At 52.1% G+C, this 24092-nt stretch overlaps 11 protein-coding genes across 11 annotated transcripts; 5 read left to right on the top strand and 6 right to left on the bottom strand.

Moving 5' to 3' along the window:
- Positions 1 to 44: 44 nt before the first annotated feature.
- On the bottom strand, positions 45 to 3401 carry CCOS01_00283 (EXS family protein; the record flags this gene model as incomplete). Its single annotated transcript, XM_060448480.1, has 5 exons — positions 45 to 844; positions 903 to 1197; positions 1253 to 1342; positions 1397 to 3285; positions 3362 to 3401. 5 exons carry the CDS (start codon positions 3399 to 3401, stop codon positions 45 to 47), a joined length of 3114 nt encoding a protein of 1037 aa, XP_060319918.1.
- A 1272-nt stretch (positions 3402 to 4673) lies between these two features.
- On the top strand, positions 4674 to 5366 carry CCOS01_00284 (uncharacterized protein; the record flags this gene model as incomplete). The annotated part of the gene is made up of 1 exon (XM_060448481.1): positions 4674 to 5366. One exon carries the CDS (start codon positions 4674 to 4676, stop codon positions 5364 to 5366), a length of 693 nt encoding a protein of 230 aa, XP_060319919.1.
- Positions 5367 to 7622: 2256 nt separating this feature from the next.
- CCOS01_00285 (uncharacterized protein) lies at positions 7623 to 8240 on the top strand (the record flags this gene model as incomplete). The annotated part of the gene is made up of 1 exon (XM_060448482.1): positions 7623 to 8240. One exon carries the CDS (start codon positions 7623 to 7625, stop codon positions 8238 to 8240), a length of 618 nt encoding a protein of 205 aa, XP_060319920.1.
- A 386-nt stretch (positions 8241 to 8626) lies between these two features.
- On the bottom strand, positions 8627 to 10084 carry CCOS01_00286 (methyltransferase domain-containing protein; the record flags this gene model as incomplete). The annotated part of the gene is made up of 8 exons (XM_060448483.1): positions 8627 to 9089; positions 9142 to 9279; positions 9336 to 9373; positions 9436 to 9590; positions 9672 to 9713; positions 9775 to 9868; positions 9940 to 9969; positions 10046 to 10084. 8 exons carry the CDS (start codon positions 10082 to 10084, stop codon positions 8627 to 8629), a joined length of 999 nt encoding a protein of 332 aa, XP_060319921.1.
- A 543-nt stretch (positions 10085 to 10627) lies between these two features.
- CCOS01_00287 (methyltransferase domain-containing protein) lies at positions 10628 to 12126 on the bottom strand (the record flags this gene model as incomplete). The annotated part of the gene is made up of 8 exons (XM_060448484.1): positions 10628 to 10664; positions 10715 to 11134; positions 11212 to 11349; positions 11477 to 11669; positions 11739 to 11780; positions 11834 to 11927; positions 11996 to 12025; positions 12088 to 12126. 8 exons carry the CDS (start codon positions 12124 to 12126, stop codon positions 10628 to 10630), a joined length of 993 nt encoding a protein of 330 aa, XP_060319922.1.
- A 1642-nt stretch (positions 12127 to 13768) lies between these two features.
- CCOS01_00288 (uncharacterized protein) lies at positions 13769 to 14916 on the top strand (the record flags this gene model as incomplete). The annotated part of the gene is made up of 2 exons (XM_060448485.1): positions 13769 to 14201; positions 14324 to 14916. 2 exons carry the CDS (start codon positions 13769 to 13771, stop codon positions 14914 to 14916), a joined length of 1026 nt encoding a protein of 341 aa, XP_060319923.1.
- Positions 14917 to 16036: 1120 nt separating this feature from the next.
- On the top strand, positions 16037 to 16279 carry CCOS01_00289 (uncharacterized protein; the record flags this gene model as incomplete). The annotated part of the gene is made up of 1 exon (XM_060448486.1): positions 16037 to 16279. One exon carries the CDS (start codon positions 16037 to 16039, stop codon positions 16277 to 16279), a length of 243 nt encoding a protein of 80 aa, XP_060319924.1.
- A 113-nt stretch (positions 16280 to 16392) lies between these two features.
- Positions 16393 to 17381, top strand: CCOS01_00290 (metalloprotease; the record flags this gene model as incomplete). The annotated part of the gene is made up of 3 exons (XM_060448487.1): positions 16393 to 16641; positions 16739 to 17253; positions 17309 to 17381. 3 exons carry the CDS (start codon positions 16393 to 16395, stop codon positions 17379 to 17381), a joined length of 837 nt encoding a protein of 278 aa, XP_060319925.1.
- Positions 17382 to 17857: 476 nt separating this feature from the next.
- Positions 17858 to 19608, bottom strand: CCOS01_00291 (uncharacterized protein; the record flags this gene model as incomplete). The annotated part of the gene is made up of 3 exons (XM_060448488.1): positions 17858 to 18824; positions 18901 to 19359; positions 19421 to 19608. The coding sequence occupies 3 exons, from the start codon at positions 19606 to 19608 to the stop codon at positions 17858 to 17860; spliced, it is 1614 nt and encodes a 537-aa protein (XP_060319926.1).
- A 792-nt stretch (positions 19609 to 20400) lies between these two features.
- CCOS01_00292 (cytochrome P450) lies at positions 20401 to 22192 on the bottom strand (the record flags this gene model as incomplete). Its single annotated transcript, XM_060448489.1, has 6 exons — positions 20401 to 20520; positions 20578 to 21082; positions 21145 to 21270; positions 21334 to 21692; positions 21750 to 21946; positions 22006 to 22192. 6 exons carry the CDS (start codon positions 22190 to 22192, stop codon positions 20401 to 20403), a joined length of 1494 nt encoding a protein of 497 aa, XP_060319927.1.
- Positions 22193 to 23058: 866 nt separating this feature from the next.
- On the bottom strand, positions 23059 to 23987 carry CCOS01_00293 (uncharacterized protein; the record flags this gene model as incomplete). Its single annotated transcript, XM_060448490.1, has 3 exons — positions 23059 to 23198; positions 23274 to 23536; positions 23602 to 23987. 3 exons carry the CDS (start codon positions 23985 to 23987, stop codon positions 23059 to 23061), a joined length of 789 nt encoding a protein of 262 aa, XP_060319928.1.
- Positions 23988 to 24092: the final 105 nt, after the last annotated feature.

Below are 24092 nucleotides of genomic sequence, written 5' to 3' on the forward strand. Positions count from 1 at the left end.
ATTTAGCCGTAAGCAGACCCTACGCCGAGACCCTATACCAACTCCTAATTATGATGGATCGACTGTCCCCCACGATCGCGCACAAGACTGTTCACCTGCCGAATCTCCATTGAATCCGCCTCCGACCCGCCCGACCGGATCCCCTCCTCATCATCGTCAGAAGCAGACCCTTCGTCGTCGTCATCGCTCGCCATCCCGCCCGCCTCTTCGAGCTGCTCCGTCTCCGCGTCGACGGGCTTCCTCCTCTTTTCGAAATCCTGCCTGTGCGCCTCGGCAATGATTTTGGAGAAGCTGCGCTGGATGGGCGTGATGCCGGACATGACTCTCTGTCTTAGCGTGCCGGATTCCTCGGCGCGGGGGTCGGATGATGCCGCTGGTCTGGCGGTTGTGGTAGCTGATGTGGTCGTAGCGCCGCCGCCGGTAGAAGCAGCGGGCGCTACTGCGGCCTCGCTGGTCGTTTCCTCTGGTACCTTGCCATCTTTACCAGCGTCACTTTCAATCGAAGACCGGGGCGCGACGAGGGGTTCGATGCGATAGGGGAGGGGAACGTCGCGGGAGGCTTTATATTGCGCGACGTTTGCGCAGTGTTCGTTTTCGACGCGGAAGAGAGTCCACATGCCGCGGCGGGAGACCTCGGCCATGGCGACGAGGAAGGAGACGATGGTGGAGTGTTGCGTGTCGTGGGTGAAGATTGCGTAAAAGATCCAGGCGAAGCGGAGGATGGGGTCGATGACCATGATGAAGTAGTAGGGCCAGCGTTTCTTGAGGGCCGTGATGTCGCGGAGGAGCCAGTGCCGGGATTGGGGTTGGAGGAGGGAGAAGTCCATGAAGAGGTCCCAGATTGCTGGGCTTTGGTTAGTATACGTACGACCGGCGATGGCATGAGGAAGAGGAGGGCTTACATGTGTAGATTGCGTTGATGGAGGAAAAGGTTATGAACATGGCGAGGTGGCCGTGGGTGTTGTTGATGCGGTACATGGAGAGGGAGACGGCGGCCATGATGGACATTGTGTATTTGCCGCCGTTGACGAGGTGAGGGAAGATGTTCCTCGTGTCCTTGTAACGACGCAGACATTGTAGGAAACGCCAGATCGGAGGCAGGGCGCCTAGGAAGCCGAGCAGCCGGGAGTGGCTGGAGTTGCACTGGGCTGGGTTCTCCCAGGCGTTGGCATATATACAGAAGAACAGCTCGACGTTCTGATAGAGGGTCAGTCGAGAACATCAAGGGGGGGCCAGATGGATGAGAACTTACACACATGGCGTATGTCAAGGAACAGTAGATATCGCCGAGGAAGAAGTCTCGGAACTCGACTGGGTACAAACCAGCCAGCAACAGGCGCCACTACATGTATCATTAGATTATATCTGTAGCAGAGAGAGGAGGTAAACAACTTACATGAGCGTACGCGAACCACCTTCGACTCCTTGCCATGAAAATGGGCGCGGGGAGGAAGATGATGAACACGGAAATAGCAATCAGGACCACGGGATAGTATTCATACACCTCGTTCGTCCCGTACTCGCTAAAGTTGAGCCATATGAATACCCCAAAGATGAAAGTGAACAAGCTAGGGAACTCGGCGAGCTGCCGCCAGTCGAGATTGTGCCGGGTATCGAATTCGAAGATAAAGGGGTAGTTGATCTTGTTCCGCGTCCAGATGGCACAGTTGAGACAAAACATGCAGAACAGGAGCAGCATCAAAAAGTACCCTCCGTAGATCTGCAAGAGGTAGCTGGTGCGTGACCGTACCTCGGGATCCTTGTCAAAGAGCAGCTGGCCACCAAAGACGGCGCCCTGGATGGCGAAAACCAGTCCAGTACCAAGGAGGATTCCGCAGCGGAATGCACTCCCAGATTCGTCTCCCGGTCTGCGGCTCAGACTTCGCAACTTGCCGGCCGCGAGTTTGTGGTTGCCACGCTCAAAGTACCGAGCATACAGGTCTTCCACCGCCTTGATATGGCCGTCCACAGCGTCACTGTTGACGAACCAAGACTTGCTGACTTTTTCGTTCATGTAGCGGTACTGGGGCCGGGCGTTGACAGCCTTGTCGTACTTTTTGTTCAGTTTGCGGAACGCAGTCCGATTCAGGAGAGCATAGGACTTGAGCAGTTCGAGCCCGCGGTAGAATTCCTGCAGAGCGAGCTTGAGCTTGCGTTTGGCGGTTCGGTACGGGACGTCATGTTCGTGGGGTCGTCGGATGTAGTCCCGTCCTGCGTCGCCGCCTTTAGGGCGCATGACTGGGGTCTGGGCCATTTTCGATAGTGCTTTGGAGTTTGGCCCCGGGCGGAAGATCTTGGACTTTACAGGATCGATCCAGCCGAGGGGGCCCTTTTGGGGACCGTCCGAGACGCCGTGTCCGCCGTTTAGGAAGTCGATCTCTGCCTGTTGCTTCTGAACATGCAGCTCTTGGGTCCGCCGGTTTCTCATCTCGTGCAGTTGGTCCTTGAGCAGACTCAGCCGTTCTCCGGCCTGGTCCTCCTTCAACTTGTAGAATGCCTCCACCTTTTCCAGCTCAGAGTCCAAAAAGTCAAAGAATTCCTTCTCCTTCTGCCGGACTAGGTCGATAGCCAGCCCTTGCAGTCCGTACTCTGGGTTCGTTCCTGATCGGTTCAGAGGTGACGCGTTCGAGAACAGGCGCCTGAGACCACCCCTCGGCGATGCATTATATGCAGATCCAATTGTCGCAGAGTGGGGGAGCCGTAGCGACGAAGGCGTGTTCTCGTGTTCGGTCGGGGGCGGGCCAGAAGAGCGAGGGGCATCGGCAATCATGGAGGCGCTTCTCTGCAAAGCCTGGCGGGTGGGCTGGTCGTCCTGGGCAGAAGCGGGCTGCGGGCTGGCATCACTCTGGTGCGACGGCACGCGCATTGCCGGCCCGGGCAGCTCAAAAGTCGCCTTGCGGTCCAAGGGGGCTCCAGTGTCATGATTCGGAGGCGTATGGACAAAGCTCCCGTACTGTAAATCGGTCGAACCGTTGTTTAACCCCTGACGTTCGTGGCTGGTGGAAACGGGAATCGCTCGTGCTGGTGTTGCGGGCTTTTGTCGTGCTGAGCCAACCGGAGCCGGGCTGTGGCGGAGCGACGTCCGCTCGTCGGGATTTCCGCCTCTCGAGTGTCCATGTTTCTGAGTATTGAATGGCGAATGGCCGTGGAAGAAGTTGGCGGCGATGCGGTTTTCACTCTTGCTGGCATTGTTTTGGGGGCTGCCGTTGGCGCGATTGATGGCGCGGGAGACGGCCTTGACGTACTTCTTGCCGGCCTTGTAGTTGAGGTACTTGATGCGCCATTCTATTTGAGATAATTGTCAGTAAGAGTAGAAGAATAGCCGAGAAGCCATTCGCAGAGAGACAAGGGCGGCGCGCACCTGGTACGAGGTCCTGCTCGAGCTCCTTTGCGAACTTCATGACGTAGTGGCGCCCGTTGCGCAGCGCGGCCTGAGTAAAAGGTACAGGAAAACAGCGTTTACCCAACGAATGGAAGAGGCAACGCCATGTAAACTCTATGAAGTGTATTGAAGTAGGAGCATGTGTGTATTTCAGAGTACTGTCGAGTTTGTTCCAAGGAGTTGAGTCGCACAGCCTCGTTCTCAGGTCGGCCCTTGTTTTTGTCGACGGGGATGGGGGAATTCAAGGTGTTTTGTTTTAGTCTTGTTTTTTCTTCGAGGTGCGCGCTTGGACGAAGCGTTCGCCTGCAACTTTTGGGCAGCCAAGCTTTTCGTTGCATCGCTTTTCAGTGCTTGCAGCTGCCAATTGCCCCCCGCCTTTTCTTTCGTCTGGTGTTCCGTTCCCTCAACTCTCATGTCTTATCGTTATCTGATTGCCCGAGTCAGTCCCAAACTGTCGATAAGGTACCAGTAACGGCTGTCGCCAATCGCAATCCAGTGTTACAGCACGTCTTTGCTATGACTGCCGATACCCGGCGCTGAAGGTCGCTGTATCCCGGGCTCTGGTGTTACCTAACGGTACCTGATAACGCTCGTCCCAGGCGACGGGAAGGTAAACTCAATTGACAAGACCCAAAAACGGTGTTGCTTAGGTCAGCTCGGAAAACGCGCCCCGAACGGTACGAAATACTTCCACTTACCCTGTAAATGCCGTGTAACTGCCATTGCTTTTCCTCGCTGCGTCTTGTGATCCCTTCATCTTGACGTCTGACCACCCTTCTCAACCTCCCTGCCGACTTTCCATTAATGTGTCATTACAATGGGCTCAGCGGTCGGGGACACCATAGCTCTATGGATTTTCCTCGAACCTCTCACTTATGCCACTCAACAAGACCCATCTTGCGCGTACGAATTGTCTCATTCAGAGAGCACCATGATGAGACCTCGGATCAGAGTTCAAGGGGTTCATCCGACCTCAGCAATGCATCTTTCAGGGTCCTGGACTGTCACGCTACCATCGCCATCTGGCACTGCTCTTCCCTGGTCACATCTTGGCTCGATCTGGGCTCGGGATAGACGGCCTGCTGATATGTGACTTGTGCTGCAACCAACTAGCAGACAAGGACCTCCCGCCTGCATACATGAAGCATCCATGACCCAGTCACGCCAGCAGTTTCCTAGACGCTCTGGCTCCAGAGATATTGCCTGAATGGCCTCATGCGAGTCCACCGCTGTGTCAAGCAGCCTGTTGATCACAATCGGACTTTCTTTCCCAGACACAAAGGATGGACACATGTTCACGACGGGGAGACGGCGAGGAGCTGTGGCTCAACGACCCATGCAGTTTTCACGATACGACGCCCTCAGCCGTCTGAAGAAGGGCAGACTAACCATAAACCGAGACTTGGCCCTTTCCAACATGCAGACTTCCAACAAGCACTCAATACGGCCCGCCCATCGCCAACTTGCAGCAAACCAATGCACGGGTCGTTGGGCTGTCTCGACCCATTCGATCCTCTGGGCGCTTTCTGCCCCCAGTGGTCTCCAGTGCACTCCACGCATGTCGACGCGGCCGGGCGGAGCTGTCGTCAAGGATAAGCCTCGATGCCCTGCACTTCACCACATCGGGCAGCCCGTCGACCGGGCGGCCCTCCCCCAGTTCCCCGGGGCAAGGCAGCCTAAGCCTAGGTCCCCAGGACTCAGGAGGCCAAGGTCACAGAGGGTGTACGCTGTATCGAATGGTCCACTTGACGCGGTTGCGTCGAGAGGACATGGGAAGTCGACGGATACTGAGGAGAAAAGAACGCTGTCGACGGGAGCCGGGCCAATAGTCGATTCCCTTGAACGCCTTCGGGGCCGCCATGGGCAGGGCCAAGCCTTTCAACGGTCTGACGGCGGCTCATCATCAACTACCTACTCCAGTGCACGGAGTATTCACACATCTATATCCGCATGTGCCAACGGCGAGGTGGCAATGACAGCTTGACGCCATGCAGCCTGCACATGCAACGGGCGTGATCTCACCAGAGGTATTGGCTTCCAAGTTGCAGCTGCACGCAAGGCCGTTGCCCTTTGAACTCGCTTAGATCCAGGAATGTCGAGGGCGGAAAAACATGCGATTTCTATCCGCGAGATACATACACACACACACACATATACACACACACACACATATACACATACGGCTGTGTCATGCTCACGAGGCGCGGGATCACCCAGGCCGAACCAAGACATTTCTTGCCTGTTTCGGCGCCTCATTCCCGGGCAAAATTGTCACATTCGCCGACGAGCATCACTCACTCATCTGATTCGATAGTACTGGCCACCTTCTGAGCTGTGAAGATAGCTGCAGACTCATAGCTATTCCGTTGCCCAGTATCTCGACATAAGAAGCTACAGGTGACCTGGCTTATAAGTGGGCGCGATTTGTGGGCTTCAAGGGGGGCACGGTCTCGCCCCCGACTTCGCGGTGACACCAACCATGAGTTCGCAAGTTGAGCAAGTTGTCACGGTCGTCAAGTCTCAAGGACTAGAGAGGCGAAGCGAACACAACCGATGATCTTTGTCTCACCACGGGAAGCGATCCGCAATGAATCCCGCGCCAACTCGCCCCCTTTCGTCAACAAGGTACGCGATCCTATCGCTGTGACAGCGCCTGCAGCGAGATGGCAGCTGCGCGGTCTCAACGTGCCCTGTGTGCACATGGAAACGAATGTGCGGCAGACAGCGGAGACTCTCCCTTTGGGTACCAATTTTGTTTGGATCTGGTTGGGCTGGTTGGTTCGTTGGTTGTAACTTTTTTCCCTTTTCTATCTGTTGGAACTTGGGGCTTTGGAGACGAGCTCCCCAATATGGGACAAGATGGACCCCATGTGCCGCATTATCGCATACGCCGCATTCAGTCCGCCCAACCCCATCACAAGGAAGAACCGGTCGCATTCAGAGGGTGGGCTCTTTTTGTTAGGAAGATCCTGGGCAATCTTTGATTATCCTTGCTTTTTATGTACGAATCGGCGCATCTTTCTTTATGGAGGGGGAGAGATGGGGCGTGCCATGGCCCATGGGTAATGTGCAAGGCGTGTTTGTTCCTTTTCCCTCTCCGTAACAACCCCCGTCAAGTTTGCTCGAAGTCCCAAAACTGCAACTCTGGTTGGGCGAAGGCGAGGGCTTCTTTACCAAGTTACCGGGTCAGTTGAACATCCCACAGCCTTGATTGGTTCCATACGGCTTGCCTCGAGGGTGCAAGTAGCTATCCGAGACACTGCGAAGCAAACAACCCATCTATATCTGGTCTGGCTTCCCTCTTAGCCCCCCAGAGATACCCTTGCCTTGCCTGTCCTCACGTCCTCTTCTTGCGTCTCTCCACACTCTCTTGTTGAGAATCAAGACTCTTGAAACGACGATACCTCTTCGACCTCTCTTGATCCCTCAACTCCATACTGTACGCCAGACCACCAAGATGACGCTCGAAACCGAGACTACGAATCTTGATGAGGCTATGGATCAGCCAAGTCTCTTACATAGAGCCTCTCAGAAGTGCCTGCGGGTTCTCAGAAAAGCCTCAATGAGAGAAAAGTCACGGCCTGACGACAAGTCAAGTACTAGCGGAAGATCTTTGGCCAGCAGATCATCGTTCAGGTCATCGTTCTCAACGTCATCTCTGTTCACGACGAAAACTATAGAGGAGGATCGTATGACCTTGGACCGGCCCATAGCAGAGGAACCTATAAGGGAAGAAGTCAGCTGCGATGGAAGCAACTTGAACGAAAACCCCGCCGACGAAGAGTTTATGCAACAAGCGAGTTCAAATGCACCGAGGAAAGAGCATCACCAGGGCCAGTCGACCTTCTTTCGGCAGCTGCCCCCCGAAATCCGGCATCAGATATATAGACATTTCTGGGTCTCGGCCGGGGTCGAACGACATGCTTTTCTACGAAATAGGAAACTCTTGTTCTCTCCCTGTATCACAGATCATGAAGCGCCTGATGAGCGTCAAATCGGGGTCGCCAAAGACTTCCAAAAGTCCTCTTCCACAGCGGAGGTCCAGCCTCACCCGAAATGGTTCAAAAGGATGACGTCTTCTTGGTGTAATCACTGGAAATGCGAGAGGTTATGGGAGGACATACGAGACGGACGCGAAGTAGACGGGAACAAGAAGCAAGCTTACATGTCTCTTCTCCTGTCCTGTAAGCGGATGTGAGCTTACCCTCCTCTCCCTGCCCCGACGAGCAGTCCACTAATCATGGCTCCCATTAGATACGACGAAAGCATAGAGTCCTTTATGGAAGCCAAAACCCTAACAATAACCGACGGTCAAACCCTCCACCGCATTCTCCGCTGGCCCCGTCCCAAGTACCTCCATCAAGCTCGCCGCCTCAACATCTCCCTCCGCCACGACAGCGGCAATTTTCTTTACCTCAACGGCGCCTCCATGTGGCACATACTCTCCGAGCAGGAATCGTGCCAGGCGGAGAGCATCTACCTCTGGCTCGACGCCGACTGCCCTGTCACACGTCGCCTGCTGCCCGAGTTCCGCGAGCTGTACAACTGTGTACCGCCATCCGTCGCGGCCCGCTTGACTATTGATTTCCCCTGTGACGCCGAAGACGGGTTCTGGGCGTGGGAGGACGGGGTGGAGGTTGAATCGCGGGAGGGCGGTGGACAGCTGGAGAGGTTGGGTCCGCTGGTGCCTGAGTTCCGGGTCGTTGCGAGGGGGCGGCAAAGGTTTAATGAGACTTCGGCCGGATATGTTAGTTGCGTTGATCGGGGGAGCCCTAGGAGGAGAGTCTTGAGGGCGAGTAATCCGTTTGAGGATATTTTGCTCTATGGGAGAGGATTCGTTGATGGGTCATACGTCTAGTCGAAATTATGAGTCCATCACCGGTATTGATAGAGGCTACTGGGAGTTCTAATCTATGATTCGAGGACGAAAATTGCACCAAGGCTAAACTAGTATGTTTCTGTCGGAACGAAAGCTTACTGAGAACCCTGAGCAGGATGGATCTAGCTCATTGCCCGAAGTGAACGAGAACTGCGATCTAGTCCCAGATTTCAACGCCATCTTTTAACTACTCTACCTTGCACCACGAATTCTCAGTCAATAGACATTTGTCACCTTGAGCTACTTCAAAAACACAGTCATCATCCATTCGACACGACACCAACAGTCTACGTTCAGGGACTATTCAACAGATGGCTAGACCTATGTAGTCGTCATTGGCTTCCTTCCATGGATAGACCAACTACTCAAGTTAGCTCAATGATAAGCCGGATAGTAAGAATAACCCACATGTTATAGTAAGCATGAATGTTCCTGTTCGCAAAGTCTTTCCGAGCCTCCATGGCGAGGATAATGACCTCTTCTTTCGTCCAGTCGAGAGCTCGGGTCAGCGGCGCCATAAGAAAGCCCTCCCAATTAGGAGCAAAGTTCTCGTAGTTCCAGATTCCAATCTCCTTGTGCTTCTTATCCTTGGGCCAACTGTTGGTGGGCCATTTGAATCGCTGGATGTGCACGTCTTCGAAGCCAATCTCCTTGAGAACGCCCTCGAAACGGCTGAAATGCTCGTAGGGCACCCCTAACTTGGCGATCGCTTCGCAGCAGAGACGAACGCTTTTCATCAGCGAGGTGTCCTCCGTGAGGGTCCCGTCGTCTGAGACGGGTACGGCGTCGATGTCGTTGAGCTCAAGGTAGCCGCCGGGGTTGAGGTTACTAGGATCATTTCTCAGCGTTCACAACTGTCCAAGAGAGACGTGGGGCTCACTCGAAGCAGTTCTGGAGGAATCGTCTCCAGTTTCTGATGCTGCCCGTCATCATGCGACTATGGATGTAATCGAAAGGCCGAGAGAACAGCCACGGCTCCTCGATGTCGTCAATTTCGAACTGCACATTCGGTGGCACGCTGAAATGCACTCATCAGCTGAGAGCTTCACTTGGAGGAAGCACCCTTCTCCCTACAATAGAGGCTGTATCGCCGATAGATCAACACCAATGACCTGTAAAGGAAATTAGCTTGTGTGAATTCTCTTACTGATACTGATAAGATAAGTCCTCCTACCTCGGATTCTGGGTGTTCGTCGCCAAAGTCAATGGCCCAGATTCCGGATCCGGTGCCGATGTCGAGAACTCTGCCGACCTTTGCGTCTCGATCGTTTGGTGGCGCACTACCGAGTCGATCATCAAACGTCCGGATGAACAAATTGTGTTGAAGGTCTGGTGCGGTCGTATCAGTCTCATTCTCGTTAAACTGGAGGCATGTACTAATAGCATCAGTCTAATGAGCAGATGACGTACCAAGGCGATCACTTTCCCTCTCGTCGTTAGGGGCGGCGTACTCTGGTAAGACCATTAGCATATTGTCTGATTGTTTCATTCTTTGTGGAGACCTCAAACTCACTGCCGTCCTTATACTTGTGGTAGGTTCGCCCATTTTCAATACGATATTCCAGAATAGAACTGGTCACACTTGTTGTAGACGAAGCCAGGCTTGCCTGTTGGAGCAAAGATGAGTTCATAGTGTATATTGCTGAGGGATCAGTAGTGAGGCGTAGTAGTTGCTTACATTGCTCACCGATGAGCCATCGGTGTCAGTCTGGAAGGGAATACAGTCTCAGAATATGGAATCTTTACACCTTTTCGAGCACTTGAAAATTCGCGAGAAATCATACCTCGTCAGCCGCCAGATGTTCATCATTCGGTGTTTGCATCGTATGGCTTATGTCTCTGGTAGTGGAATGGCCTGATGGATTCTAGAGATAAGAGTGATTTTGCTATGTGTTGAAGAATTCCGTGGGGTTCCAAGGAGGAAGTGGGAAGAGGTTCCACTGAAGAAGCGGGAGCGAGTGAGTATCGGTTCATTCGGCAAGGTAGCATGCAATATCTGCTCTCCATTGCTACCCCTCTTCCGCTAGGTAGACGAGAAAATGTAATGTTCGATGTCACCCCTTGGTTGGTCGTGGGTGTGCATATCACCCCTGCAACTAGGAACAAATGCATGCGACTATGCGCCTTTGCGGCGTAGATGCCAAGCCTAGTGTTAGAAAGGCCACACACCGAGGTTGCGATGGTGGCTATCTATGTTGAGCAAACCGAAATCGAAGCCAACTTATTCTCCAAGTTGAGATCACCGCCCCCGCACATAAGGAGAGAGAACAATTCTAGGTCCAAGAAATCTTCTCAAGTTGGAGCCCACGTTTTCTATTCGACACCCGTAGAGAAATGAGATTTCTCGCCCATTGTAAGTTGAATCCTCAAGCCTTCACGGGCTTCTTCCCATAGATGGACCAGCTATCAAACTTAGTCATACAAATATCACGCTATCAAGCGAGCTCACTTACATCTGGAAGTAAGCACGTATGCTCGTATCGTCGAAGTCCTTTCGCGCCTTGACAGCAAGTTCGTGAACCTCCTGCTCGGTCCACTTCAACCCGCGGGTAATCCCAGCCATGAACATGCCCTCCAAGTGTGGCGCAATATTTTCATGATTCCAGATCCCCAGCTCCTTGAACTTGGGGTCTTTTGGCCAGCTATTCGTCGGCCACTTGAACCGCTCAACGCGAACGTCCTCGAACCCGACCTCGGCCAGGACGCCTTCTAGGCGGTTAAACTTCTCAAACGGAGACCCGAGGGTTGCGATAGCTTCGGACCAGAGGCTGAAGCTCTTCTTAAGGGTGCATTCCTCGGTGAGGGTGCCGTCATCGGAGAGGGGGATTGCATCAATGTCGTTGAGTTCGAGGTAGCCTCCTGGGTTGAGGTTGCTGCGAGAGTTACGTGTGTTAGACGGTGGAGATGCTTTGTGCGTGTTTGTAGGAAGGAAGATGTGGGCAGAACTCACTCGAAGCAACGGCGGAGATAGATCTTCCAGTCTGCGATGCTACCCGTCATCATTCGGCTGTGGATGTAGTCAAAGGGCAGCGAGAAGTGCCAGTCCTCTTCGATATCTTCGACCTGGAATTGCACATTTGGCGGCACGCTGTAGTGCAATGTTAGTTTTTGCATCAGAGACATGATAGTTAGTGTGGACTTAGGGAGGTTCATACAATGTTGGCTGAACAGCTGATAGGTCGACGCCAATGACCTGCGCATTGAGCGGTTATCACCTGTAAGACCTCATTCCGTGACCCAGTCTACGACTTGCCTCGGCATCGGGATGCTCATCACCAAAGTCGATTGCCCAAATACCCGAACCGGTGCCCACGTCCAAGACCCTCCTGACGTTAGAGTCTGGTGCGTTGGGTGGTGCGGTTCCTAGTCTGTCGTCGAAGGTCCGGATGAAAAGGTTGTGCTGTAGATCTATTCCCCCGCGTGCTAATCAGTACCTAGAACTTGACCTCGATGTGTTGTTTTGAGGGAGAGCCTTACCGAGTCGATTGATTTCTTTACCGTCGTTGGGCAGATTGTACTCTTGTCTTGTGAGTGATGCTGCAGCATAAAATTAGTTGCGTCCGAGAGCTTACTTCCGTCTTTGTATTTGTGATACGTCCGGCCGTTCTCGATGCGGTACTCGAGAATTGAGCTGGCTACGCTTGTTGTCGATGAAGCGAGACTTTGCTGTTCGATTATGAATGAGTTCCATGACAAACACGCTGATGAGGAAATAGGCATGGTCGCTGGCTTACATGGCTCACGGAGGAATTGTCGTTGACATTCTGTTAAGGAGACAAAGAATTAGTATCGGCATAGATGGCTGAGCGTTGACATATCATCCCACCTCATTTGCCGCCAGTACATCATCTTTATCAACTGCCATGGCTGTGCTGAACCGCTCAAGAGCTGAATATTGCGAGCCTCTGGGATGCCGAAGGCGCGGGCCTTATCAAGTTGGTGGGGGCGTTGCGCTGAAGATATAGGAGTCAACCTGCATCTCGCATCATATCATTGCTCTCCGACCTCGGGGATTTGCCCCCATCAAGAGTTGCCCTTCGCCCTTCCCCTCTTCTTGTCAGACAACAAATGCATGTTGGTTGTGAACATGCCCTCGATTCTGCACCTCGACCCTGGCACGTCCGGTGACAGGGACTGGCTGCATGGAATAGCATTTGGCGAGCGGCACGGGCAGTACCGGGCGGCTACGCGGCTTGCATCCGCAAACCCTCGTTCCGCACCCGTAACTTGACACTCCCATCTTTATGGACTCGCATTAGGGTATTATACACTCAAAATACTGTGCTATCAATTCACACATGGCTCGTAAAACTCTTTCATTCATTTTCGTGCGGAGTTCCAGGAGTCCAGAGAATTCCACTTCATTCTTCTTGAGTTCTGAAGGGTGTGGGACAAAAGGTGCCTGGGCATGAGATGGTCTCTAAGAAATGCATATGAGTTTGGTCGTGGTAAATACATGGTGAATTGGGAAGTCATTATTGAGCCTTGAAGCTGTGATAGCAATTAAGTCAAAGCAAAGTTAAGTGGTGGCATCTTACGGGGGGAATGATAGTCGGCCGACATTCTTATGTTTACCTCAGTAAGGATACGAAAAAATAGTATCCACAGGTTCGGCTTTCTAGATCGCCGACAGATTTCTAGAGAACACAAAAATTGATTATTCGTAGGCTACAACTCAGTATAAGCTATCATTGTAGGCCAAATTGGGATTATCGAGTTTTAGTTCCACTCTTAGTCTTCGAGTCTCAGTGAAGGTCTTAATCTCGATGTGTCAAGTGGCACAACTCCGCATTCGGCTTGGCTTCCGAAGTCTTGGTTGCTATGCGAACGATACGAGCACTGCCTCGCGGAGCTCCATCGGCTTTAAACACCGTCCACCCATTTCTTCGGCCGGCGTCAACGTCAGCATCAGCGAATGGAGGCTCGGAATCTTGGAATTCCCCGCCCTTCCGACTTCCCGCCAATCTTGGATCATAAACTCGAGATCTATAGAAAACCTGCTGAGTGGGTGTGTCTGCTGCCGGTAGATCTCACCTCTCTTTCAGGTAACATCACATAGGTGCTTCCAGGGGTTCGTCCGCGACTTCGGATAAGAACCGGGCCCATATCCGGCACGGAAGTGTCAAGGAGCATCGGACGCGATGGAGGTCCTTCCGGAGCGGAGGATCGCAGCCAAAATTTCGAAGAAACCGCACAGAAAATCCAAGCTTGGATGCCACACTTGCAAGAGACGTAAAATCAAGGTTCGTCTGATGATATACTGCTACCCTGCACGCCATCTCTTCTTTTAGTGATGGATCCTTGGGCTCTACTGGGCTTAGTATCGTCCATGCACCAGACCACAACACCTCGGCCGAATTCACACAACATGACCCATTCGCGCACCTAATATCCTTGACACTGGTTTACCTGCTAATGCTGGATTCCTATAGTGTGACGAACTGAAGCCAGCATGTCAAAACTGCGTGCGTCACCTGGTGACGTGCGACTTCCTGCAAAGTCGCTCGATGGCGATATCGATGCGCAGCATGCAAATCACCTTGCAAACAAGCCTTGACGCCAGAAGCGCAGACGACCTAGAGACATCTATCAGACCGGCGCCAGCTATCGACCAAGCCCTAAACTTTGTCGATTTGGAGCTGATCCACAACTTCACTACCGCCGTATTTATGACACTATCAACAGATGACCTCGTCCGCCAGATGTGGCGAGTCTCGGTAGTCCGCATGGCGCTTAAATGCGAGTATGTCATGCGAACTTTGCTCTCCATATCGGCTTTACATCTAGCCCACCAGCGGCCAGAACGAAAGGAGGCTCTCGTGGCTAAGGCCCTTCTTTATCATCGATCAGCCTCAAGAGAAGCAATGGAGTTGATGAGCGCTCTTGATGAACGAAATGCCGAGAACTTATTCTTGTTCTCACTTCTCACAATATTTTTCGGTAAGTGACCACTACGTGATCGGATCACGAAATGAATTGTTGCACCTCGTTTTCCCCTTCCTATCTTGTAGTCAATTCGAGATTTCGCCTGCACGGGCAGTACGCTTGCTTACGAAACTCAGCTCTGGCATCGGGACGCTATCTGAAGGAATCAGTGGTTGTCTGGGAATCCGCGTTCCCGGACTGGACATTCCTCCTATCCGGAGCTTGTTCTCTCATCAAACTCCTCAATTCGAAAAAATACGAGGGTCCCTTGACCCCTCTGTTGACATACGCAAAAGAACGATTCTTTACTGCGCGTGATGACTTGCGAGCTCGACCAGCCGCCTTGGAAAGTCTACGAAAGCGTGTCAGCAGCAGCAATATTGACAAAGAATTGCTACGCATCCACAATTTGGCCATTGACGAATTAGGTTACCCTCTTTCTCTTGCTCTGCACAGTGGAGGCCGTGGTATGGACATCATGGATATGTTCATCTGGAAATACTTCGTGTCGGATGAGTTCCTACCTTTACTTAAAGAGCCGAGGGCGAATCAAGAGGCCATTGTTATTTATGCCCACTTTTGTGTTGTGCTAAAGAGATTAGAGAGTCAGTGGTGGCTTCAGGGCTGGTCGATTCATCTTATATCACAGGCGTGGGAGTTGCTAGATGAGAGCCACAAGCCTTGGATCCAGTGGCCGATGGAGGAGCTAGGATGGGTGCCCCCAAGCTAATCATAGGGAATAACGTCATGAGCTATGGGACTTGGGAGCCAGATTATGAAGATGAAACGGGTACCAAGCCGAGTAGTCGTAGCTTGTGTAACTATGGCGGCATCATGTAGGCGAGGCTGTCACCACAATCTTTGCGGAACCAGCAATGTAACCGCTCAACAAGGAGACATGTTGATAACTCAGTTGCACACAGAATAACCAAAAATCCGTGAGCGCGGTATAATAGCGAATGCTGTGCCAGTTAAGGGGTTTACGGAATATACAATCAAGCACCACACACTGAGGAGCTAATGAGGAGTTACGATGCCTCCACTCTTTACGGCAATCAATTCCCTCGTATCGCATATCTTCCAACCTTGTTCGGCTAGGACGCCGCATATTCGAAGGAGACACCTGCTAAGCCGTCCATTTCTCTTATGATTCAACGGGAAATCATCGAGAACCACGTCCTTTTATCTTCCTGCAAGCAGCTCCATTTTAGGGCAAGCAGTCGCTCTGCTTCAGCCTGATACGCGGAAATCAATACCCTCATAGTTACCCCGAGACATTGATTAGTTTTCGTCCCGTTCCCTGCACCAACGGCCGATAGTGGAAGAAGCAAGCTCAGTCATCAGTGTTACCCAAGTTATTGCTTAAATAGGCAGGTTCTATCGTGCTTCTACAGTTGGACGAAAGGCCGTCTTGGCAGCGCTTGGCATACTAGCAGTAACAAGCAGTTGAATTAATACAGTGCAACCACACACCGCTAGCGCTAGTTGTGAAGCTTGTCTGCCATTCGACCAACACCAAGACTCATCCCACGTCTTCCGCCCGGCCCCTCATGAAGGCCAGGTTGATCAACAGATCAATTTAAGCTTATCGGTCGAAGCCGGCGCCCGACCGTATCACGACGAGCATATTGTCCCCCTCAGCCTGATCGCTTCATGCAAGGAGAGAACCTCTGCCGGGCCACAGGACAAGTCCCCACACTAATCTGACTCTCTCTCGCTTGGCTATCAATAATACTAACTTGATCACAGAACAGAGAAGGTAGCAGATATCGAACCCCGCGGTTTCCACGGGTGCTTTTTTGGAAACCCCGACTCAACCTCAGCTGCAACTGAGTCTTGGTATCAGCCAGATGAGGAAGGCGTATGAAGCAATGGAAAGACAAGTCTCGGGCTCGTTTCCGGTTTCCTTCTATCAGCTGACGCGCCTTTTTACTTTTGTAGTACAGTTGCCATTGGGCTTCCTGTTAGGGGATCGTTCCAAGCCGATTCAGCTCGCTGCAACGTATCAGGCAACTTTCAGAGCCCCGAGAATAGAAGCCCAACAACGACAAGATGACTTACATCAAGAGAGACTTAGGATCGAGTATATATAGCCTAGATCTCTTGCCATCAAGGTTCCCCTTCTTAGCTCGACATCCCTCTCAGTCTCGCAACTCCTATCCAAGTCGCCTGTTCGCTCCCCGGTCCCCGGCTCACTCTTGTCAATATGCACTTCAACCTCGCCCTCGTCGCGGCTCTTGCCGCCTCCGTTTCTGCCGCGGTCACCCCCGCCGTTAGATTCGGCTGTGCCACCGAGGAGCCGTCCGCCGAGCACATCGAGATCTCCAAGAAGCTTGCTGAGGAGGAGGCCGCCAATAATGGTACTGTCAGCCTGGCTGCTCTGGCCACCATCACCGTTCCTACCTACTTCCACATCGTGGCTTCCTCCCAGACTGTGGCCAATGGATACATCACCGTAAGATCTCTTAGCTTCATAGCTTCATGTTCTTTCTCCAGCTTCACTTTCAGCACGTTTCACAGAGGACGGTCACTTACATGGGATATGCGTGTAGGACAAGATGGTCACCGACCAGTTGGCCGTGATGAACTCCAACTTCGCCCCCCACGGCATCCAGTTCAACCTGGTCGAGACTACTCGTACCATTAACTCCGCCTGGGCCGGCTACAGCAGCCAGACCGCCATGAAGACTGCACTCCGCAAGGGTGACTACGGCAGTCTCAACCTGTACTTCCTCAAGAGCGTCGGAGGTGCTTTCGGAATCTGCACGTTCCCTACCACCGCCTCCCCCGGCTCCTCCGCTTTCATCGCCGACGGCTGCACCATCCTGTCGTCCACCGTTCCCGGCGGAAGCGAGACCAACTTCAACCTCGGAAAGACTGCCACCCACGAAATTGGTCACTGGTTCGGTCTGTACCACACCTTCCAGGGCGGTTGCAACGGTGGAGACTCCGTTGCCGATACCCCTGCCCAGGCTAGCTCTTCTTCCGGATGCCCTGTCGGCCGTGACTCTTGCCCCAGCATCGCCGGCCTCGACCCCATCCACAACTACATGGACTACTCCTACGAGTAAGTTACTACCCCGCTTAGAATCAAAAAAGCTTCTTGCTGACGTATGAAACAGCTCTTGCTACGAGGAGTTCACCGCTGGCCAGCAGACCCGCATGCTGAGCTTCTGGAACAACTACCGCGCCTAAGCTGTCCGCGTTTGCGCACCTAATTGACTTGGACACTGGCACGATATAACTACAACATACACCATGTAGCGTCTCTTATGTGTATGTAGTTTGAATCCAAAGTTGTGCCTAAAAGAGCCTGAACTTCACGTTGTTAAGTTCTGTCTTCAAGCCTCAGACTATTGTCTTGCGTCCAGAATTACGGGGTTCCCGATGACCTCACCTTGTTCGTCGATATCATTGCAGAGTTCAACAGTAGACTTTAGGAGTTTTCTGAACAGGGAAGAGCAGAGGCAGCTTGTAAGTTGCATGCCTCCTAGACAGGTGCTCTACGCAAGTTCTTCGCGTTTTGATCCACACCTTCTAAGTTACTTGAGGCTTTATCGCATCTTTTTGAATCACACAATATGAACTGCCGACGGAAGCTACTAAGCGCATTGAAATATTTGGCATCAATTTCCTTGAAGACTAAATGTCATTCATGGCTTGTTTAGGCTTTAGCCTACGGATAACTGCAACCTTGTCCCTGGCGTGCCATTCTCAACTCTCCACTTGCCTTCGAACTCTTTCCTCGACCGTACCGTGATAGGAATCGGCTCAGCAGGAGAATGCAACGCTACAAAGAGACCTTCAACCTTGGGCATTCTCCACTCCCTTCCAGATGGGCCTTCGCCCTTGAAATCTGGCGCAATTTCAAAGTCGAGTTTCAAAGTCATCAACGCAATCAGCGTCATAGTACCAGTAGTCGCAAACCACCGTGCAGGACAGACGTGAGGTGCCACGCCCCAAATGGGAAAGGAGTGAGGTGCCAAGTCCCCTGGAGAGGCTACGCCCGGCGCATCAGGCTTCTTCTTCATCTTTATGAACCGGTAGGCATCAAAGGAGGTAGCGTCTGGACCCCACGTTTCCTCGTTGCGGAGGATTGGAATGCCGTTGATCTGGACATAGTTGCCGCTTTTGAGGAGCTGAGTCTTATCGTCTACAGTGATTGTCGTGTCGCGAAGAACCTCTCGGATGTGTGCGTGGATGGTGTGCAGGCGCTGCGCCTCCTGAATCGAGGACAGTAGTAGCGGACATGCCGACTTGATTACGGAGATGTCCAAGCTGAACTCGCCATTTTCGTCCTTCTTGACTGCCTTGCGTACTTCGTCGCGGATCGCATCGACAAGCCACGGGCGAGAGAAGACCTCAAAGACGGACCACCACGTTGTTGGGACGTAGTTGGCCAGCATAGCAATGTCAAAGCCAATATTGATACGCCCAATATCGCGCGGCGATACTCCGTTTTCGGCCATAATCCGTGATCGACCCTTTAGAAGGCCTGAGGCTGTCTCTGTGCCCCCAAGGCGAACATATTCTTCGTACCGTAGACCGTTACGTTCCCGAGCTTGCATTGCCTTTTTCGCGAACAGCTCTGCAATGATACCTCCCGGAAGAAGCAAGTGTGCCTTATCAGCGAAGGTCCTGTAGATTGTCAGCTTCTCATCTAGAACTCAGTCCCCTCACACGAAGTCGTCAAGGGTTATCAGAAAGTACGTACCAAAAGTCAGCCTCATGATCAGGATTCTTGAAGGGGTTCAGAGGGCCGAACATCCCTTCCGTAGCTGATAGCCCAACGGTATGCTTCACCCAGGCGAATAGATCGATCGGAACACCTGTTTCGGGTGATTCGAGGGCATTTGCGGCTAATTTGTCAACAATTTCGAGTTTCACCTGGGTTGCAACGAGGCTCATATCATCGAGCTCGGGACCAGCTGCCAGCGTCGTGCGCTGGACTCTATCGAATTCCTTGGCCTCGGGGCCACCTCCTAGGTGATCTTGCAAGTTGGTGGCCTTATCATCGGCACCGCTAAAGTTGTGAGCCGCCTTGGCTGCAAAGGGCGCAAAAGAGATTGTCCTAGCATTGCGCTGGATCGACGAGATGAATTTGCGTTCTGCGATAATGTAGAATTTGAAGGAGAAGATGGGTGCAGAAAAGATCTTTAACTTGGCGTCGGCCCTGTCGTATCATGTCAGCCATAGGATCACTTAATCCCGAAATCAAACAAGCGTGAACTTACCCAACCTTGGTAAAGTAGTTGCCAGAGCCGTACTTGTTCAGACCAAGAAGATGACCAATTAATGGTATGCGAGGTCTGATGTACTCTGGCTCTTGCGGATTTTTGGAGAGGAAGAAAAAGGACTCGAGCAAATAACAGCCGATGACGACAACCGCGAAGGCCGTGCCGGCCAGCGCAGGGAGCTCCATTTTGCAATGTTCTAGCCGTAAAATCAGTCGCGAAGAGAATGAGAAACACCAGAAAGCCAATAGGGACAATCGGGGTCATATATCAAAACCTTCGACCTGCCGCAGATCCTTCAAGGGGCCATTCGTAATCGTATTGGGAGTTCGGCAGTCGGCTGTCAGCATCCTAAACCCTGTCAGGCATCGAGGATGCTCACTGATATCCCACTAGAACGTCTACACGAAAGCTGCATTTAGTTACTCCACAAAGCAGGGGTTGCGCTAGTTCGATTACGGGGCTGCTATAGACTAAGGAACCAGTCGAAATCGGTAATTGCGTAGGATTGATTGGCTTGATGGACCGCCAATCTAATGTCTCACGTCAGAACTTTCGAAATGGCTGAATCCCCTTAACAGGCAACTGATATGGGATGAATCGAAATCCGGATTCGCACATAATTCTGTAGCTACGTGAGTGACTTGCCGTAAGTGCGTGTCTCGATGGTCGTCGAGTACTCGAGTCGAACACTAAGACTGTAATGTACAGGCCCTTCGGGACATTTCGCTTATAGACGATGTGACTCTCAAACTTCCGTCACGGTTTCCGCGGTTTCCACAGGCTGGTTGTTAGTTTCGCAGCAGTAACCTCTGGCCGCAGCGCCAGCAAATTGTGTAGCTCGTAATCCATGTGAACCCAAGTAAGCTTGCGTCTTGCATCACCCTAATTATATGGATACTTATAAGATACTAATCCATCATTCAGGTGTTAGAATAAGATATGACTGGAAGATAGGAATTTCAACTATCGATGTCTAGCTACCACCTGCCTCTCTGCGTAATCTTCAACCAGAAGTCATGCGTTATCCAGAATCCAGCACTCCACAATCTCATCGGCTTTTCAGGCTTTGCAATAGCAAAATCGTACCTGCGCAGAAGCTGCAGGTAAAGACGTCAGCAAAGTTTGATACAATAAAGAAAAAAATAGGACCTTACCTCAACGAAGATCTTGTTCAACTCCATCAACGCAATATTCCTCCCCATGCAATAAAACTTGCCATACCCAAAAACCATGTCGATAGTTGACATCATCGCCTTATATCTTCCTTCATCATCGGACATTGCTGCCTCTATCCACCTCTCTGGCCTGAACAGATGTGCGTCAGGTCCAAAAATGTCCTTCGATCGGCCGATGCTGCACACGTTCTCTCCCAGTTGTGTATTAGGGGGCAACCGATATCCATGGACGATGTCCCCTTCTGATGGGACCTGCTTGCTGACGATGCCAGTAGACGGTGGGTATAGACGGAGACCTTCGCGGATTACAGCTTGAAGATATGGCATGAATCTCGCTTCCGAATCTTTGATCGGAGAGCTAATCATCTTCTTCGAGACTAGTGTATCAATCTCGGCTCGGAGGGCTGTGAAGGCTTGCGGGTTGGATAGGAGTGACAAGAGAATCATACGGATCGCCGTTGCTGTGGTATCGGAACCAGCAATGCTATGGAAAGTCAGCTTCTGAACCTCAACCGATCAAGCCCTTCATGTGAAGACAGCACTCACGTTTCAACGTAAACTTCCTGTGTAAGCTCTTCTCTGGTCATACCAGCATTTATAAATGACTGGATCATGTCCCGGCCGGGCTTCGTATCCGGGGCCAACCGTCCATCAACAAAGGTTTTGGCAAACCTGAGCCAAGTATGTCAGTCTTCTGACTTACTCAAATGATCTAGGTGTTCAACATCCACTCACCCCATAAGCGCCCCAAATCCAGCTGCGTCTCCGGACTTTGGCAGCCCCAGATTGAGAGGCCAACTGTGCATAAGCGTAGCCAACCATGGCACGTTTCCCATAGTGATCATGACCGGAAAGAAGGCGTCTTTCGTGGCAACATACTGATACAGATCTCGATCTTCTTTCAGGAAGCCGTATGGGGTGCCGAAGCCAAGCTCGCTGATGACATCAAGGGCAAAGTAAGTTGATTTACTGGCCATGTCCATCGGTCTGAAGTCCTTTGCAGTGGAGATATACTTGCGGTCGATGAGGTCAACGAACGCGGTGATACTCTTATCTATGCCGGCTTCAAAGCCTCCGTTCTCCAAGCCCGAATACTGCGATTTCCAGTCAGCAAAGAGATTCTGACACACGCTGAGTACAGCGAAACTTACCCCAGGCCCCATTTTGCTCTTCAAGTACTTGCGCTTCTCTTCATCGCGCATCGAGAACAAATGATCCTCTCCCGGAGTGGTTCTTCCGACTGCATACCACTCGCCCTTGGTGTACTTACTGCGAGTGCCGGCGATCTTTTTCAACGTGTCTCCATCGCTGAACATGACGGTATTGGGACCGATACGAACCAAGGGGCCTTGAATTTTGGGTCAGCTTATCCGCCGCATCGGGCTTGAGATGTGGAAATGCTCCTACCGTATTTCTCATGCAGTTCCATATAGTACTCATGAACCGACCCATTTAATGCAGCTCGCGCCATCGAAAACCCAGTGATTCCATGCCAGAACGGCCCAGGGACATGGGACAGCCGATACCAAGAGTAGAATTCCTTCGCCAGCAGCCCCAAGAAGACTACGACGGCGAGTATCAGAACAACAGCCATCTTTTCGGTCGTGATATCCTCAAAAACTCGATGGATTTGATGGATATTGTAGATGTTGAAGAGTCAAAGTGAGGTTCTCTGGCAATGGAAAACGGCGGAGGGGTTGGAGTCTCAGCTGCTAGTTGAGAGCTACCTTAGTGCCATGTGCCAGCCATGCAGACGCCGCTTTCGGTGTAACCCCACGTCTCCAAAGCTTCAGGTCGTCACATTTCGCTTCTGAGCCGCTCAAGTGACACCTCATTTAAGACGCCTCGCTGACTAAAATGAGACGTTCGAGAGGACCACGAGACCTACCCGCCAGCCCAGGCCAAAAGAGGTAAAGCTGAACAAGATAAGATGGGATTTCCTGCCCTCGAAAACCGCCAGAAGAACCTCGACTGAACATCAGCTGACGCTTCTGAGTGTGCGCGCTTATCAGTTCTCCAGCCAAGCCAGGTCTTAAGAATTCCTTCGATACTGTAATCATGAGACCTGGTTCGACTAAGTTAGGTTGAGGATAAGATTCGAAAGTCTTGAGATAAGGTCCTCACAACAAATTGCAACAACAACATGAAGGGAGGAGTCTGGCATCAGTGCATCAATGCCTGCCGCCGACAAGGGCCAGAAAATCGATACAGGACTGGTTCGCCGCATTATCAACAGAAAGTTGAGTTATGAGTTTTCAGTCGAGATTTATTGCAGTTATAGTCAAGCTACCGCCAATACGTCCCTTTGGCCCAGCGACCCGAAAATTCCATATTAACCTCTCGATGCACACCGATATGTAATCGCCGTCCCCACTCAGGCATTTCATCCTGATGATTTCACACACAACCTCAATCTCGGCCCGAAGCTCACCGATCTTGGTCTCCTGTGCGCGCGCGAGCCTAGTATAGGCCAACGAGGATGTCACCTCGGACCCGAGCCGTGAGGTGAACCTCGGCTTCAAGGTCAAGCTTGATACCGACCATGAGGCCGGCGTCCTTGAGCTTGCCGTTGTCGTCAACGGGACCTTTGAGGAGGTTTCCTGCCGAAGTGTCGTATCAGTCTCTTGTTCATGGACTATGGGAAGAGTGTGAGATAGTAGAGGGGAAGACCTTACCGATGGGTCCGTTGGCGGGGCCGGAGAGACCGGGCATGGGGAGAGAGTTACCGAAGCCGCTGTTCTGGTTGTTGGTGTTGTTGTTATTGATGGACTTGGTGTTGTTAGTGTTGTTGAGAGACGAGTTGGGGTTGCTGGTGCTGAGAGAGTTGTTAGGGTAGCTGCTGTTGCTGGTGCTCGAGTTGAGGGGGTTGCTGGAGCTGGTGGTAGTGGTAGACGGGTTAGAGGTGGTGGTGCTGGTCGGGGGAACCGAGTTCTTGGTTCTAAAAGGGGAGCAAAATTCAATTGGTCGTGGGTTCGGACCTGTTGGGCTGTTGGTCATACTTACGGGGAAGACATGGTTGCGGTGGTGGTTGACCGGGGACGTGGAGGGGGTAATAGAGGTGGAGTGGATGGACGAGGGGTTGAAGGTCGAGGAGACGAAGGTCTAGGAGACGACGGGCGGGAGGGCTGCGAGAGCGAAGATGGCGGACGGGGCGAGGCCGGACGATCAGGAGAGGACGGTCGTGAAGAAGACGGCGATCCTAGGCTTCGTACGTGGATGAACTTGAGCGATGGTCTCTGGCGAAGCTCAGGCTTTTCAGGCGGTGGCTGCTGGTCCGGCGGAATCTTGTCGAGAGACTGCTCGGAAGGAGATCTTTTGCGAGAGTGCCTGGAGGCCGAGGTGCTATGAGACTGAGGAATCTTGGTGCTGCCGAGGAAGAAGACGGCCATGACAGCTGGGCATCTGCTTCCTCTTTTATCCTCTGCTCGACGGCCATGAAGTGAGACATTGTCGCACAAGACTAATATGAATATTGGAGAACATCATCCAATTTT

This window comes from Colletotrichum costaricense, assembly GCF_030867565.1.
Source record: "Colletotrichum costaricense strain IMI 309622 chromosome Unknown Scaffold_1.1, whole genome shotgun sequence".
Taxonomy (NCBI): domain Eukaryota; kingdom Fungi; phylum Ascomycota; class Sordariomycetes; order Glomerellales; family Glomerellaceae; genus Colletotrichum; species Colletotrichum costaricense.